The 15,249-nt window shown below is 38.4% G+C and overlaps 1 protein-coding gene across 1 annotated transcript in view; it reads left to right on the top strand.

Moving 5' to 3' along the window:
- Positions 1 to 219: 219 nt before the first annotated feature.
- Positions 220 to 15,249, top strand: part of LOC104503614 (nucleosome-remodeling factor subunit BPTF-like) — a gene marked incomplete at its 3' end in the record, with an annotated part of 38,973 nt that continues 23,943 nt past the window's right edge. Inside the window, exons 1-2 of the mRNA XM_010158628.1 lie at positions 220 to 325; positions 12,273 to 13,095. Of these exons, the coding sequence (XP_010156930.1) occupies positions 250 to 325; positions 12,273 to 13,095 (899 nt within the window). The remainder of the gene's footprint in view (positions 326 to 12,272; positions 13,096 to 15,249) is intronic.

Below are 15,249 nucleotides of genomic sequence, written 5' to 3'. Positions count from 1 at the left end.
GGGGCTGGAGGCGCAGGGGGAGGAGGCGGAGGAGGCAGCTGCAACAGCCAAGGCAGGGCTGCCTCGTCCAGGAGGAGCATCAGCAAAGTGGTGTACGACGATCATGAGAGCGAAGAGGAGGAGGAGAGCATGGTGTCCGAGGAGGAAGAGGAGGGAGACCCCGAGGATAACCAGCAGTCCGAGGAGGAAGAGGAGGAGGAGATAATGGAGGAGGAGGACGACGACGACGACTCTGACTACCCTGAAGAGATGGAGGACGAGGACGATGCCAGTTATTGCACTGAGAGCAGCTTCAGGAGCCACAGCACCTACAGCAGCACCCCAGGTAGAGAGTCAGTGGGATGAACTAAAACCAGTCGAGGGCACCCCACATGCTCCCTCTAGGTTTGCACATACACTCCGCACGCATTCTTCCTCCCATGCGTGTGTGTAAGGGATGCCTGCAAGCACTCACGGGGAGAGAGGGGTATGCAAATTAACGACTGGCAACCCCAGGGATGCAGGGAACACTGGAAGATGCTTACAAACACATGCGCTGAGAGGAGGGAGGGAGGGAGGGCAGCCCATGCGCTAACAAGGGGATGCTTTGCAAATATGCTTGGAGATTCTGGTGACTGCAGAAATGCATGATACACCAGAACATGTGTAAACAATGTCAAAAGTGTATGGAGCGTTCACTTAATATTTAGAAACAAGGGAAATGAGATGTGTGCCTTGCAAAGAGATCCTTTCCAATATTTATAGGAAAGAATGGCTTGTGATTGCAAATATAACTTGATGTTAAAGGAAAGGAAGCACATGCAATTTGAAGTGGCTTAAAAAAAAACCCAACAACCATAAACACTGAAAATTTTCAGGCTCTTGAAATCAGAGGTATAACTGGATCCAGCATATACTGGCTTTAAGGCAAAACTAGCTTTCCAAGGAGGGAAATGAGGTGCATTGTTCAAAATGGAGATTGCATTGTTATAGTTTGGGGAAAAGTGCACAGGGCCTCACTGCCAGGGTGTAAGCCTAGTTTTAGTTAAACACCAGGATTAAAAGGTGGAGGTTGAGTCAAAAGTCTTGGGTTTAAATACTGCATTTATCTTAAGATATGGCAACCTTTAAAACTCATGTTGGGGTTAAAACTTGTTAAACATCTTTGTGATGTTTTTTTAAGCTCTAGTGGCAAATTTGGGCTCAGATTTTTAAGACCTGCACTTCTGTTTGTCCTTAGTTAGTTCATTAACCATGTCGGTTTCAAGCTTCAAAAAATCTTTTATGTAAACTTAAGCACTTTGAATTTACTTTAATTCATTCCAGAATGGAGATCAAGCTTAGGATTTTTTTTTTTTTAAGTCTCTGAACGAGGAGAATAGTTAAACTTAGGGATAACCTAGTGATGTTTCCTCTTTGGGCTACAGAGTAACACACTGCTGTTGTACAAGTATTCGGCCACTTTGGAAGGGGGAGGAACAGGTTGTTTGTGTAAATGCATTGCACCTTAATTAAAAAAGGGGTGTAGTTTTGAGCAGTTAGCTGACAACTTTTTAAAAGGGTTAAGTAGTGGCTATGAAATGTAATTTGGTTTTACTTTGGTCAGTTAATGGTATGAGCTCATTATGTGGCTTCATAATAGTTCTTTAAAAAACTGTATATATCTATATATTTTAATCTATATCCATATGCTTGGGAACTTAAATGAATCAAAGTAAGTACATACACTAATACATTAATTTAATTTAGATATAATTTTTGTAAGGTGTTAGTTTAGCTGTTGCAGAGATGTCCTGCAATCAAACTGAATTTTTTGAAAATTTATTACTTTAAAGACTGAGGTCTGACTTCATAGAAGAAAAAAACCTAAAGCACTCTTGACTTTTAACTCTTCATATTCTACTTAGTTGTGGTAACTTTAATTTTTGTTACTTTTTGGGGAGTGCTTTTGTCAGGGAAAGAATATTTTTACTATTTTAATTGACTAGGTCAGTAAAATATATTTTACCTGAGCATCCAGGTTTAAACTGAGTTCTGCACAGTAGGGGTGTATTCGGCTTCTGAAATGTACTTAAGTGTTTTGGCAGATAACAAGATACCGCTGTGGGCATTGTTGTGCAAGCGTAGACAGGTTTTAGGTGTATCAGAAACCATTTTGATAATTTAAGTGTTTATTTCTCACTTGCTCAGGTACCTCAGTTAATTGTTAAAGATAAGTTTAAGTGTAAGCATTTTCCTTCTTTTCATGTGCCTTTTTTTTCAATACTGAGCGTTTGATAGTCAAAGCAGCTACGTTGTTATTTTGTCAATTTACTGTTCTCCTTAGTTCAGTATTTGCCTAAAGGTCGTCTTCCCTCCTTCCCTCTCTCCCGGACCTGCTGTTTCCCTTTTGCAAAGAAAGTACAAACTTCTCATCCCATCAGCTCAGTTTGTGTCTTGTTTCTGCTGAACAAGTATCTACATTGTGAGCACTGCTACACAGTGGTGGTACTAACTGAAATCATCTTAATTCAGGAACTGATGCTTGATGTTACAACAGCGTTAATAGGCAATGAGAAGATTCACCTCCCCTCAGTGTCTCTCTGTCTTCCGAGTTCCTTCATTGGGCTCCAGCGCTCTCTGACTCAGGTGCATGCTGAGCCAGACTTGGTCTTTAGCTGTGGTTTAGGGTTTTTTCCTTTCTCCTATGTGTCTTCAAACCAGAGTGTAACGTACAGTGACAGAGTTCCCGTGGTTAACGGGAGGGCTTGCAGGAGTGTCTCCTCTGTGCCCGACAGAACGGTGTGGTGCCGCTGGGATTTTTCTGCTAGGAGAGATGATGAACTTCCCTACTTACCCTCCCTCAGTCACGTGCAGCCTGGATTACTGCCACTTTCAGGATGTAGTTTTAGGGGCTGAAGAGTTGATTTTTTGAGAGCGAGGTATTGAAAAATTGCAATCCCAAACAAACTCTCCTACCAACCAAGATTTTGCATGTAAATCACGTCCCACTTCCATGGGTGACAGGCTTTTTAGAGTTTTTTCACATTTACATTGAACAATGAGTTCAAAGATCACAGTGCACTGTCTCTAGCCAAGAAAGGCTCAGTTGTTGTCCTCTGATGGGGAGTTTACAATACATCTTGAACTTGCATATAGGAGTACATTTTTAATATATTATTAAAGTGTTTAAAGAAGCAAAATCTTACAAATGGCAAAATGCCTTCGATACAACGCTTATTAATGGTACAGTGAAAGCTTATTGTCTGAGTGCATATGGCATAATGGCTTTTCCTTCTGCTGGACAGACTTCTGGTAGAGGGTTTTTGTTTGTGTGTGTAATGTCCCTTCTCTCTCATCCCTTTGTATCCCCAGAAGGTAGGTGTACTTTTAGGATAGGTATCCAATGTATCTTGTATCACTAAACATTTTTGCCAGTACCTGTCAGCTGTAAGTTCTGCCTTAGGTTTGTCACAGTTGCATTATAGATACCAAGTATTTGCCATGTGTTGCAAAATTTTAAAAGAAGGATTTAATCAAGATGCCTAGAAGTCCTTCATTTTTTTTTCCCGTTTCTTGATTTTCTTCATCAAAAACTTGGAAAACTAGTTTTAGGAAGAGCTATACATCTAGATTTTGGCTATAGTACTCATGAGTCTATCTGACAAGTAAATGTACAACAGCGGAGTTGTGAGCCAAAAGATTTATCTTAAAATACATTAAATACAATTTTTAGATGGGTTTTGCTGGTCTGAGCATTTACAGTGATTGACCATCACATGTTAACCAGCGTGCTTTGATCTTCAGAGTGAAAGAATTTAACTGGAAATGAGGTGCTGCATTTTGTGTGTCTGTAGTAATTTTATGTCTTAAAACATTTTCATGCTCTTGAAGAATTGTTTGAGTGGAGTCACTGAGATACAACAGTCAGACAGCAGCCTCTCTTGTCTGTCATGTAAGAAGATTTACCAGCTTCCCAGACATCTTGCCAAGGGTACTCTGTTTGCTACGTTAAATTTGGCATGCTCTGGCTTTACCATTTAGTAATCTGAACTTTGTTACTCCAGAGGAACTACTGGTAGTTCATCATGCCATTCATGAAAAATGTAGAGTCTTAGCAAAGAAGGCCAAAGGAGTAAATCTGTGGCTAATTCTGTTGCGTTGACAAATTTGCAGTTTGTCTGAAGAGAGCATTGGTCGCAGCTCTGTACAGCAAATACCGTGCCATTGTCAAAGAGTGTTTGTCATAGAAGGCAGAATAATCTGATGTGCTGCAGGTGAGCTAATTGTGAAAACCCTGTTTTGTAGCTCTACAGTAAAATTCCATAGTTGACCATCGCATTACGCAGAACTGGCATACGTGAATAAATGTGGGTTTAAGTAGATTGGGGCTGGCTCTCAGGGCTCACTAAGTTCTGAAATTGTTACCATTTACCTTCAGTGTGTCCCGACTAAGGAATTGTCTGTCAGAATGTTCCTGAAAATCATTATATTAGTGGGACTTTTGTTTTTTTGTGCTGAGCTCTAGGCACAAAAGGGCTGTGACTGAGCACTTCTCAGAATGATGATGTGGGGTCTCATCTGCCACTTGTTTTGCTTTAGTTATCAAAACATTAAAATGATGCCTAAGAATGTGGGGAGTTGTATTCCTGGCTCCTTCTGAGAGTCTCCTGATGGCCATGATGTTGAGAAGTGAAATTCTTAATGTAAAATCAGCCAAGAAGCCTGTTTTATTTAGAAGAGTACAGGTGTACAGACTGAAAAAATAAAGAGCCAAAAGTTTTAAAACAGTTTTAAAATAACATAAAGACCTAGTTTTGTACAAGGCAAAGCAGCAGTCAGACTCAGCTTAGGAGAAGATGTTGACAATTTCTGCCTTACAAGTCCTCTCAGGAAGATGCTCTCAGGATCTAGTGTAGAAACAGGTTATTTTTGCATTTGTGCTTCAACTTCCAAAGCTTTTGTCCTGTTTGGAATGTCTAATTTTTAATGTCAGTTTAGATTTTAAGTTTAATCTGGTTTGTGGTTGTGTTTTCTTTTTCCAGGCAATATAAATAAATTGGGTTTGGTATGATGGTTGCAGAGCAATACTGAGATTGGAGCTGTGCTTATGAGCAGTTACAAATGCAACTTACTCTTCCAGAAAATATTTCTGGAAGAGACTGACTTGAGAATATTAGAAACATGTTTATTGTCATGTTAGGATTTTTAGAAGGGGAAAAAGTGGTTTGTGTAAGTTAGAGCTTTTAATTTTGGCCCATCCCAAGAAAAAGATTTAGAATTTTCTATTTTGGTACTGCTTTTCATAATATATTCTTATTTTATGTTAAACTGATTAATTTTACTGCTTTTTCTTCTTTGGTGTAAGCTGAGCAAACACTCTCCCAAGAGGTTGACTTTTAATTAAGGAACCAGTTTGGATATTGCTGTGACAAACGTGTTTGTATCCAGTTTATGCATTCTGCTGTGGAAGTGTGGGGGGAAAAAAAGGAAAAAAACCCACAAAAACTGTTTTCCTACACATTTTCATCAGTGGTTTTTAGTTTTCTTAGCGATATCTAGCAAGAACTTGTGTGTTGCTGTACATTCTCATTCAATATGGGACAGCAAATGTCTGATTCTTCTATGTTTATTAAAACCAAACAAAAATAGGACTGTCTTAGTGAGTTTAAGAGGGTAGTCAAAAGCCAGCATTTCCAGGAGGAAGGCAAACATAAGAGAGGGCATCTTCTCTAAGGACGACTTGTGCTTCCAGGACATCATATAACTGCCAATTGGTCTTTATGCTGAGAAGTTTCTGTAGTGACTCATGAGCTGGAAGACAAAGCCAGCCCAGTTCTGTTTTACTAAAGATGGACTTTTATGTAAGAGTAGGGTAGTTTGACTTGACTTGTGGAACTTGTAGCCCAAAATTAATCTCTTACTGGGGGAAAATGGAAAGGTTTTTCACTTGGCGGGGTCAGTTTTGTGGAGTGGGCTAGGGGGGTGTTCATGTTTTGAATTTTTTCCCCCTCCTGTGACAGGTGACTGCAGTGTCTGAAACTCCTTGGTCTGTCTTTTCCCTCCCCTCTACTCCATCAAGTTTGTCCTCTCCACTGCACTCTGAACAGGAATTGTAAACTGGAGTCTTAGCGCCCAAGTGCTGAGAAAGAGCAAGTTTTTAGAGAAGCAAAATGAGACCAGTTCTGAGCTTTCTAATCCAGAAATGTTGGAACTAGTGTTTATTTTTCAGGTCATACCAGTGTAGCTGCCACTCTCCCTGTTGAAACCAGACAGTGGCTCTGGCAGACTATTTGTTACGTAGGATCTCTATCCACCAGTCCACTGAAACACGTCGGGCTGAAAGGCTGTGTTTACTAGTACTGCATCTGGAGTGAAGGGATGTAAGTGAGACAAGGCAAAAGGGGATTTTAGTGATTTTTTGTTAGGCTACATGTGTATGGTAATTGGAATACAACACAAAGCCTGTGAAAGTCGTACTTGGTCACGGTACAACCTTTCTGCATTCTGGACACTGATGTAGACAGTTAATTCAAAAACTCTGTATTAAAACTGTCTACATAAGCCAGAAGATATGTTAAAGATGTTGAAGTATTTTTAAGTTCCATATCCTCCTGTGGAAAAGAGTTAAAGAATAGATGTGACCTCCCCTTTTCTTCTTTCAGTCTGTGAATGAAAATGGAGACATGCTTTTTGGTCCTTTTAAACTCCATTTCTAAATTTTGAAGGTTCAGCATTGGAACCAAATAGGTTGGATAGATGGAAATTAAATTAATAAAGCAAGGGTTGGGCTCTGGAAGTGCTTCAGTAAATTCTGGTTTTGTGTGCTCAGCCTGTTACTTCAGTAACTTCATTTTATTTCACATATCATTAGTGTTTTGCTTAAATATTTGTAATATAAATGATTTTAATAGATTATGGTAAGTGTGGACTATAATTATCAATAACTATAATTAAATGTGCCAGGTGAATAAAATTGTTTACTCTTTAATCTTAATTACAGGCAGCTCTTCAGCTAGAGAATTCAAAATAGGGAGAGGCAACCTCTGTGGACTACTTGATCACTTTGGGAGACAACTAGTGAAGGAATGCGATTTAGAAGGTGTTTATGCTCGATAGAAGTATAACGCTGAGACACTCAAGATGATCTGGATCCTGTAAATAGGCCAATCATGGCATCAGGAGGCTATTGGCAGATCAATTTATCCTTCCAAATAAAGCTATGGAATTTGAATGGCGTAGAAGTGGACTTTTTTTTCTTCTTTGTACTGGCTCAAAGTTGAAGGTAGAATTAGATTCAGAGATTTGGTTAATATGCAGAAAACAATTTTAGAAGTATACAATTTATGTGTAATAAAACTTGAGCCCATTTTTTGAAACTTTAATGTGAGTAAATTGACTTTTTAAAATTGAGAATAAATACATCTACCTTCAGTTTAAAGTCTAGCCAGTCAGGTGGTGGTGGGTGGTGCTTAAAGCAGGATTAATTCTGCTAGTACACCTGCTCTGCAATCCTCTTGAAGTTTTTGGGTTTAGACAAAGTAGCGCGTGTTGCATTTTCTACTTACAACCAAAAAACCTGCTGCTACTAGAAGAGATTTCCACAAATTATTCAGGGCAAAGCATAAACATTATTTATCCAGAGTTATTTAAACTGTACCAAGAGAAATGAAAAATATCAGTGGCAGTAGGTGAGGTAGTAATACAAAGTTAATAGAGCAACAATGTGATTCTGTTGACTGCTCGATGTGGTCAGTGCACTGAGCTTGCTATAGTCTTTCACTTCCATATATTATTTCAAATACATGTTTATGTAAGGCACATCTGTAGTGTCCCAAACCAAAATAAATGTTTGTTACTGCGTAATCATCAATGTACAGTCTGCACAAGCTTGCACTTCTCTCAGGTATTTAAAGTGAGGTTGTTAAATTGACTGTTTTTTAAATCAGTTAAATTACATTTCAGTTAACACTTTGTCTCACAGAGAGCACTCAAAATTCCCTGTGGAGGGCAAAATCCATGACAAATGACAACAAGAAGGGATGTGGGGGGGAAGTTGTTAAATACTAGAATCTCTGAAGTAATGAAAAGTTAAATAAAATACTTTGAACATACAAATGTTCAAAGAGACCAAAGTTGGCTGGGGGGTGTGTGTGTGTATTTTTATATTTTTATGTGCCAGTGAATGCCAAATTCAGGCCTTGGACCATTTTGTCTTGTGGAAAAGATTTTCCTTGAAATGGAAGAGCTTGAAAAGTTGGATATGTTTACTGAAGGAAAACATTTTTAAAAGTTTGAGGGATTTTTCTGTTTGTATGAAGAACAGTTGGATGAACGTGAAGTGTGATCTTCCAGAAACCTTCACAGAAGTTGGAACTGCTTCCATATAGTGTGAGCTGTATGGGATGTCAGAACACAGCAGATAATTAGCAATGAAGAAATTGTTATTATCAGAATTGCAAACAACCCAAGAGCCTTATTTGGAGGCAAAAAAGCCTTTCTTCAGCTGTCTGAGCCAGTGACAAGGGAGGGGCTTAGCCACCTAACCAGTAGAATACAAAAAATTTCAGCTCAAAACAGAGACTATAGCACTTTAGGTACCAATATCTCCTATTCCACTGGCCTACACTTTTAATTTAAGTTCAGCAGCCACCTAGAATGCTTTAAGATCTCTTTCACCAGGGATTAGACTGTATGGTATTGTTGGTTTGCAGAGCTTCTGTTTGTTTTTTGAAGAGATCTGGAGTGTTTCTTGAGATTGCATTTATGCATCAAACAATAATACGGTTAAGCACAAAGTGTTTGGAATTTCTGAATTTCCAAATCATGCTTTGTGGTTCTTCAAAGCTCTACGTTTCAAGGTCAGTTCCACCTGGGTGTACAGCAAATAGCAATAACAAATTGAAAGTGTAATTGGAAAGAAAAAAAATCAACAATGTAGAAAGATGTGAAAGTTACCTGTGAAGGAAGCCATGTCTGGGTACCCTTTCTTTCTAAAATATTCTGCATCTTTCAGTACTTTCCTGTATTTTACTTTTAGCTGTGGAAACCATAGTGTATGCAGTACAGAACTGTACAAAGCAGTTCAGTACCCAGGAAGAGAAATGATGTGCCCTCTTGGAGTGCGGGGTGAGATTCACGGTGTGGTTCGGGAGTGCTGAGTGGTACCGTGTAGTGACTGTGCTGCGGACCGTGAGGCATAGCACAAAGCCCTGGACAAGTGGAGCATGCATCTCATAATGCAGTATGGTTCTCCTTACTGCCTAATTAATAGTTTTACAATTCTTGTGCCATTTCTGTTCCTTATACCAAAGCAAACATGAAAATATGTAAATAGATTTAAATAGAATATGAAGAGTAGCGTGAATAAGCAACCACACGGTTATGTTGTACTTGCACCAAAGTAGAATTCTGTATTGTGGTATTGTGACATAGTTCGTGTCCTGACAGCACGTTTATTCTAGGCCTCGGATTGTACCAATACGCTTTCTTTTTAAGAGGAAGTGCTAGAGAACTTTTCAAGGCAATGTTAGGAATGCCTTGTTGTGAAGTTCTTGTGTTGCTCTCCTGTTAGGTTGATGTCACAAATGTCTCTTGTGAAGGAGACGTCAACAAAGATGGTGTATGGGAGTTGGGTTTTTTTCCAGTGAAGGACAAAAATAATGCATAGAACAACTATGATTTTTTTTCTCTGAGTAGAAAATCTCAACAAATAAGAAGAAATAAGAAGTCTTGGCTTCTTCCAGCAGTGTTCCTTCATTCTAGTTTATCTTTGCCTGAAATTACGGGGGGAGTTTGTCACTTGTGATTAATTTAGGTAAACCAGGGTTATCGCTCTTCTGCTTGCTTTCTTGAAGGGCTGTTTCTTTTATGGCGTTACAGTGTGACAGATGTGTTTTTCTGCTACTGTTGCAAACGCTGAAAAGAATCCTGGTTTACAGCTCTGCCAGCTTTTTGTGATACGTGGGCTCTGCAAAGACTATTAGTGATTTCAGAATATCTGTTCTGCACTGTTGTCTTGCGTGACCACCTGCTAGGGCTGGTCCTACACTGTCCTGCAGTACTGAAGGACCTCTGGACCCTAGAGTAGTTTACTCTGAGTGTGCACAGGTGTGTGTTTTCCTTTGGGGTCTTTTAATTAAACCAAATCTGATTTATGAATACATGATTTTGGATCCTGATGGTAGAAAACTTGGATTTAATCTAGATATTTCTAGCTTAAGAATGCTTGCTTTGAGCCTGGCTGTGAAACTCCTGTGTTTTTGTGTGTTTGCCATGATTAAACATTTTCCACTGATTTGTGCAGAAGCGTATTGGAAGACAGTCATACTAGCATTCTTTCATTTTCCAGTCAGAACTCAAACTTAACTAAAATGGGAGATTTATTTTTATATGCAGATGATGTTGACCCATCACTTCTGCAATGGAAACATTTGGCAGTTCATCTTCTGTGTTGTTTCATAGTGTGGAATTCGTTGCATAAGATTTCGTTCTCTATGGTTTGAGAGGGAGAGATGTATCTGGGGTCATCTTGCCGTCCTAGCTCTGATTGATTTGTTTTTCTTATGGAATCGTTTGGGGAAACTCTGTTGTGCATCAAGATGTTTCTTAAAGGTAGCGCTTCTCTTTGGTAATTTTTTTGTTTTCCTTTTCAAAGCGTTAAAGTTTTAATGATGGTGTGTTCAGGTTCAGCGTGGTCTGTCTTTGAGTATCTGCCTGCCTTAGCAAGTGGTTTTTTCCCCACTCCCATTAGACATATTTCCTGTATTTATGGATGTATTGGAGGGAGTAGTTTTGGTTGAACAAATGCTACAGAGAACCATTTCCTGTTACTGGTGACGTCCAAGGTGACGGGAACTTTCTCTCATCATTTTCTTGGACCACTTTGGGGTGGTGGTGGTGTCTGTTAATCACTGAGTTTGATCAAGAAATTATTAATGTGAAGTTTAATATTCCAGAATACTGGTTGTGTCACTATTCAGCCTTGGAATACACAGCGCATAATACACGTCACTGTTGATTAAAGTGTGCATGTGAAATTGCTGTTGTGGCCAACTTCATTTTTCCTTTGGATTTTCTCTGAGAATAAAATGCATCCTGCCCACCACTTCTCTGTGGAGAATTATGATACGTAGTTGTTGAACAGTTCTTGGTTTTAAACCAAGATGATGGTTTACAATTCGTTTATAAGATTGTCTAAACTTGATTCAATTCCTGTTTAAGGGAGGGGAAAAAAATAGTTTTAATGAGCACATCCTGATACTTTCATTGGTGTCTGCAGCATAGCAGCACGTAGCTGGCTACGCTTTCCTTATTTTGACAGCAGATTGATACTGATATATCTCATTGATCTAATACACAACCTACAGAAACTTTCCTCTTCTGGTTTTCCTTCTGCTTAGCATCAAGGTCAGTGGAATTAAAGGGAAGAAAGTGTGTCATTTCATCTGAATTAGAATCTGAGACAATTAATTATGCTCAGTGTCTTTTAGGTAGTGAAACAGCACTTCACGTTAGTGAAAAAAGTGTTAGGTTGACCTTCCATAGTTCTACCTCCTTCTCATTCTGTGGCGCTCTCTCCTCCGTTATTGAAGCATGGCTGTGGTGGTTGTTTGTTGTTTTGGGGTTTTTTTGGTGGTGTTTTTAGTGGGTTTGGGGGATTCTTTTTTAGTAGGGAGTTCCTGAAGGATTTTCATAAAACATCACATTTAACTTTTGCTTGTGGCTTGTAGGTATCCAGGGAGAATAGTCTAGTTAGAAAGCAACGGGAAAAGTGATTAGGTTCTCTTTTGTATTTTAATTTGGTTGAAATCGATGTCCTAAGACATCTGCTTGAAATGATCCTTCCTGTAGAGTATTGCTGAATAGGAGAACAGCCTGCAGTATTTTAATACAAAATAGCTGTTGTTTGAAGCTTGATTCTTCAAGTTGAAAGTTAAGATTCCAAGAAGGAATAATAAACTAGTCATGCTGAATAAAAATGAGAAATTTCTAAATTAGTATTTTGGCCAAGGGAAATACCTGTCTTTCAAACTAATTTAAACAATTAAAGTGCTAGGTGTCATTTGAAAGATCCAGTAGCTGTATATTATGTGGGAAATGCACCTGCCCTGAGTGTCTAAAGCAAAACTTCAGATATCTTGTGTATTTTCATACTGTTAATTAAAGTATAAGATAATAATCTGAATTATTACATTTGTGTAACCGTGAAGGTGTGAATCCTTACTTTGTAATAGTTTAGGAAGTTTGATGATAGAAGTTTAAACATGTTGACCTGTGAACGGCAACGTTCTTACTGTTGTTTTTTATTCCAGGTAGGAGAAGACAAAGAGTGCATCGTCCTCGTTCTCCAATATTGGAAGAAAAAGATATCCCACCCTTGGAGTTTCCTAAATCCTCAGAGGACTTAATGGTGCCTAGTGAGCATATAATGAATGTTATTGCCATCTATGAGGTACTAAGGAACTTTGGCACTGTTTTACGCCTCTCTCCTTTTCGTTTTGAGGACTTCTGTGCTGCTCTGGTAAGTCAAGAGCAGTGCACACTTATGGCAGAGATGCATATAGTGCTTTTAAAAGCAGTTTTACGTGAAGAAGACACTTCAAATACTACCTTTGGACCTGCTGACCTCAAAGATAGCGTTAATTCCACTTTGTATTTCATAGATGGAATGACGTGGCCAGAGGTTCTGCGGGTATATTGTGAGAGTGACAAGGAATACCATCATGTTCTTCCTTACCAAGAGACAGAGGACTATCCTTATGGACCAGTAGAGAATAAAATCAAAGTTCTGCAGTTCTTAGTGGATCAGTTTCTTACAACAAACATTGCACGTGAAGAGTTAATGTCAGAAGGTGTTATTCAGTATGATGATCATTGTAGGGTTTGTCACAAACTTGGGGATTTGCTTTGCTGTGAAACTTGCTCAGCTGTGTACCATTTGGAGTGTGTGAAACCACCTCTTGAAGAGGTTCCAGAAGATGAATGGCAGTGTGAGGTCTGCGTAGCACATAAGGTGCCTGGAGTAACTGACTGTGTTGCTGAAATCCAAAAAAATAAACCATACATTCGACATGAACCTATTGGATATGACAGGCATAGACGAAAATATTGGTTCCTGAACAGAAGAATCATTATGTAAGTAAACTAATCATTTGGTATTTTCTGAACTGTAATATTGTATTGAATGCATTTCTAATATGTCTTGTAAGTTGCTGCTGCCATCTTAAATTTGTTCTTCCTTTAGATATAAGACCATTGCTTGCTGTTGTGAAAGTACATTTTTAAAGGTGATGTAATTACCCCATCAATTTTCTCCACAATAAATATCACCTGTGTAGAAAAAGGGGAAAAGACTGTCTTAATTTTAATCTGCCTAAAACCATGAAAGTGAGGAAAAGAAAGGGAATTTTAATGAGAACTCTCCAGTTTCTTGTAAAAATTATTGAACAGTAGTAACTCCCTTTGTGATCACGGAGTGTATGTGGCACTAGTTTTGGTATACTATCACCGGCTTGGGTAGTGTTGGACTGTTAGGTAGTGGTACTACTTTGATGGTCTGCCTTTAAGGCCAAGGCATTCAAAGCACTCAAAAATAACAGCTCACCATAGCTATTAACTAGAAATGCAGATAATGTTGCGTGTGAACACTGGTGTAAATAGCAAGAAATGCCTGTCTTCAAGCGATCTACTTTCCATGTTTCACACAATTTCCTGTTCCTGGTTGGTTTGGAGGTACTAATGTATCTCAGAGTATTATTAATAATCAAACTCTTGTTAGTGAGGACACTGTGCTCTGCTTTTTTACCTGAAAAGTTGAATCTTAGACTTCTTCCACAGGAAAATGGCTAAAGACTAGTTTTTCTTATAAAAGCCTCTTCTTATGTAATTGTTCTTGTAATGGAAGGGAAATAGTATTTAAGTGAAATTATGGGTATTGTTAATTTAGGAAAACTAAAGAGGTTTTACTAGATTTCTCGCGATAGTTTTCCATTCAGTATTATGGAGAAAATAAGCCACAGCTGGCTACCTTAACAGAACTTCATACAAAACCAGTTACAGTGAATGTGAAGGTATTAGCCAGTGTCTTTAACAGGGATTGTGAGGACTGCTGATGGTGTTACATGCTGCAAACAAGACACTTCCAAGGACTTGCTTTAGTCCTTTAAAATATAGTGCCTTCTCTAGTGTATTGTTAGCTGATGCTCTAAGTGTTAATTATTGCTGCCCTTTATTCCTGTCATCTTCTTTCAGACTTGTAAAAGGGTCCATGTTTGATTATTTTTAGTTTCCTCGGGTTATAAATACCACATTAGTGTCAAGTAATCATTTTAAAAATGCAGGGAACCTTTTATACTCTTTTTTTTCAATACTCTCTGTTTATATTCAGTCACATGCTGTGCAGTATGTGGTGTATCATTCAGATGGTTTGGATGCAATGGTCAGCCTGAAGCTGTTGATATCCTAATTTTTCCATTGCCTCATATGTAATTTTCTACCTTCTGCTTCCAGAAAAGGAAAATTTTCACAAAAAGCCTGGTTGTGAAGGACATGTACCTGATACTCTTCTCGCTCTAGTTACCTGTGCTTTAATAACTCACACATAGTCTCTGTGCATGGTTCTTGTATCTTTTCCTTTCAAACTCTTTCAAACCCTGTCGAAAGACGGGGTTTTTTCCCCAATGGCATTCAGAAGGTTTTGATACAGGCAGTACTTGAACATATTTTAAACTAAAATAAATCAGGCAGCTACTATTTGATCCTTTGAAATCTACGCATGTGAAAGTTCTTCCTCTACCACATTGGTAGTACATTTAACTGCATTAGAAAAGACATCCTCAAAGGTTAAATTGATTGATTTTTCTTTTAAATAATTTTGCATTCCTCTTAGAGGTGAGTGGGCAAAATTATTGGTTTCAGAAATCATAAGTTTTATGAATGTAAGTTTTGTATCATAATTGGAGTTTATTTAAAGAGAAAGTACATCAGTATTCCATTTCAAATTAAAATGGATGAGAACTGTAAACAATACAGCAAAAGGAAAATTTTTCTTGGATTTTCCATTTTACTGGGTTTTTTTAGGGATTAAAATATTTCAAAATATAAATAGAAAAATATTTTTATGTTTACAAAGGCAAGAAGAAATGCAGTTTATTGTCCATTACTTGTTTTCTGACTTTCTTTCCTATTCTTCTCACGTGGATCATGTAGGTTGAAAGATTCTTTATCTGCTCATCCCTATCCTTCCTGTTGCCATTAGATATCACACCTTCTGCAAGTGTCAGTGCACCT

The sequence above is a fragment of the Eurypyga helias genome, unplaced genomic scaffold (assembly GCF_000690775.1).
Source record: "Eurypyga helias isolate BGI_N326 unplaced genomic scaffold, ASM69077v1 scaffold44589, whole genome shotgun sequence".
In the NCBI taxonomy this organism is placed as follows: domain Eukaryota; kingdom Metazoa; phylum Chordata; class Aves; order Eurypygiformes; family Eurypygidae; genus Eurypyga; species Eurypyga helias.
Note: the sequence above shows the minus strand (reverse complement) of the source record. Positions and strands in the feature narration are given on the sequence as shown.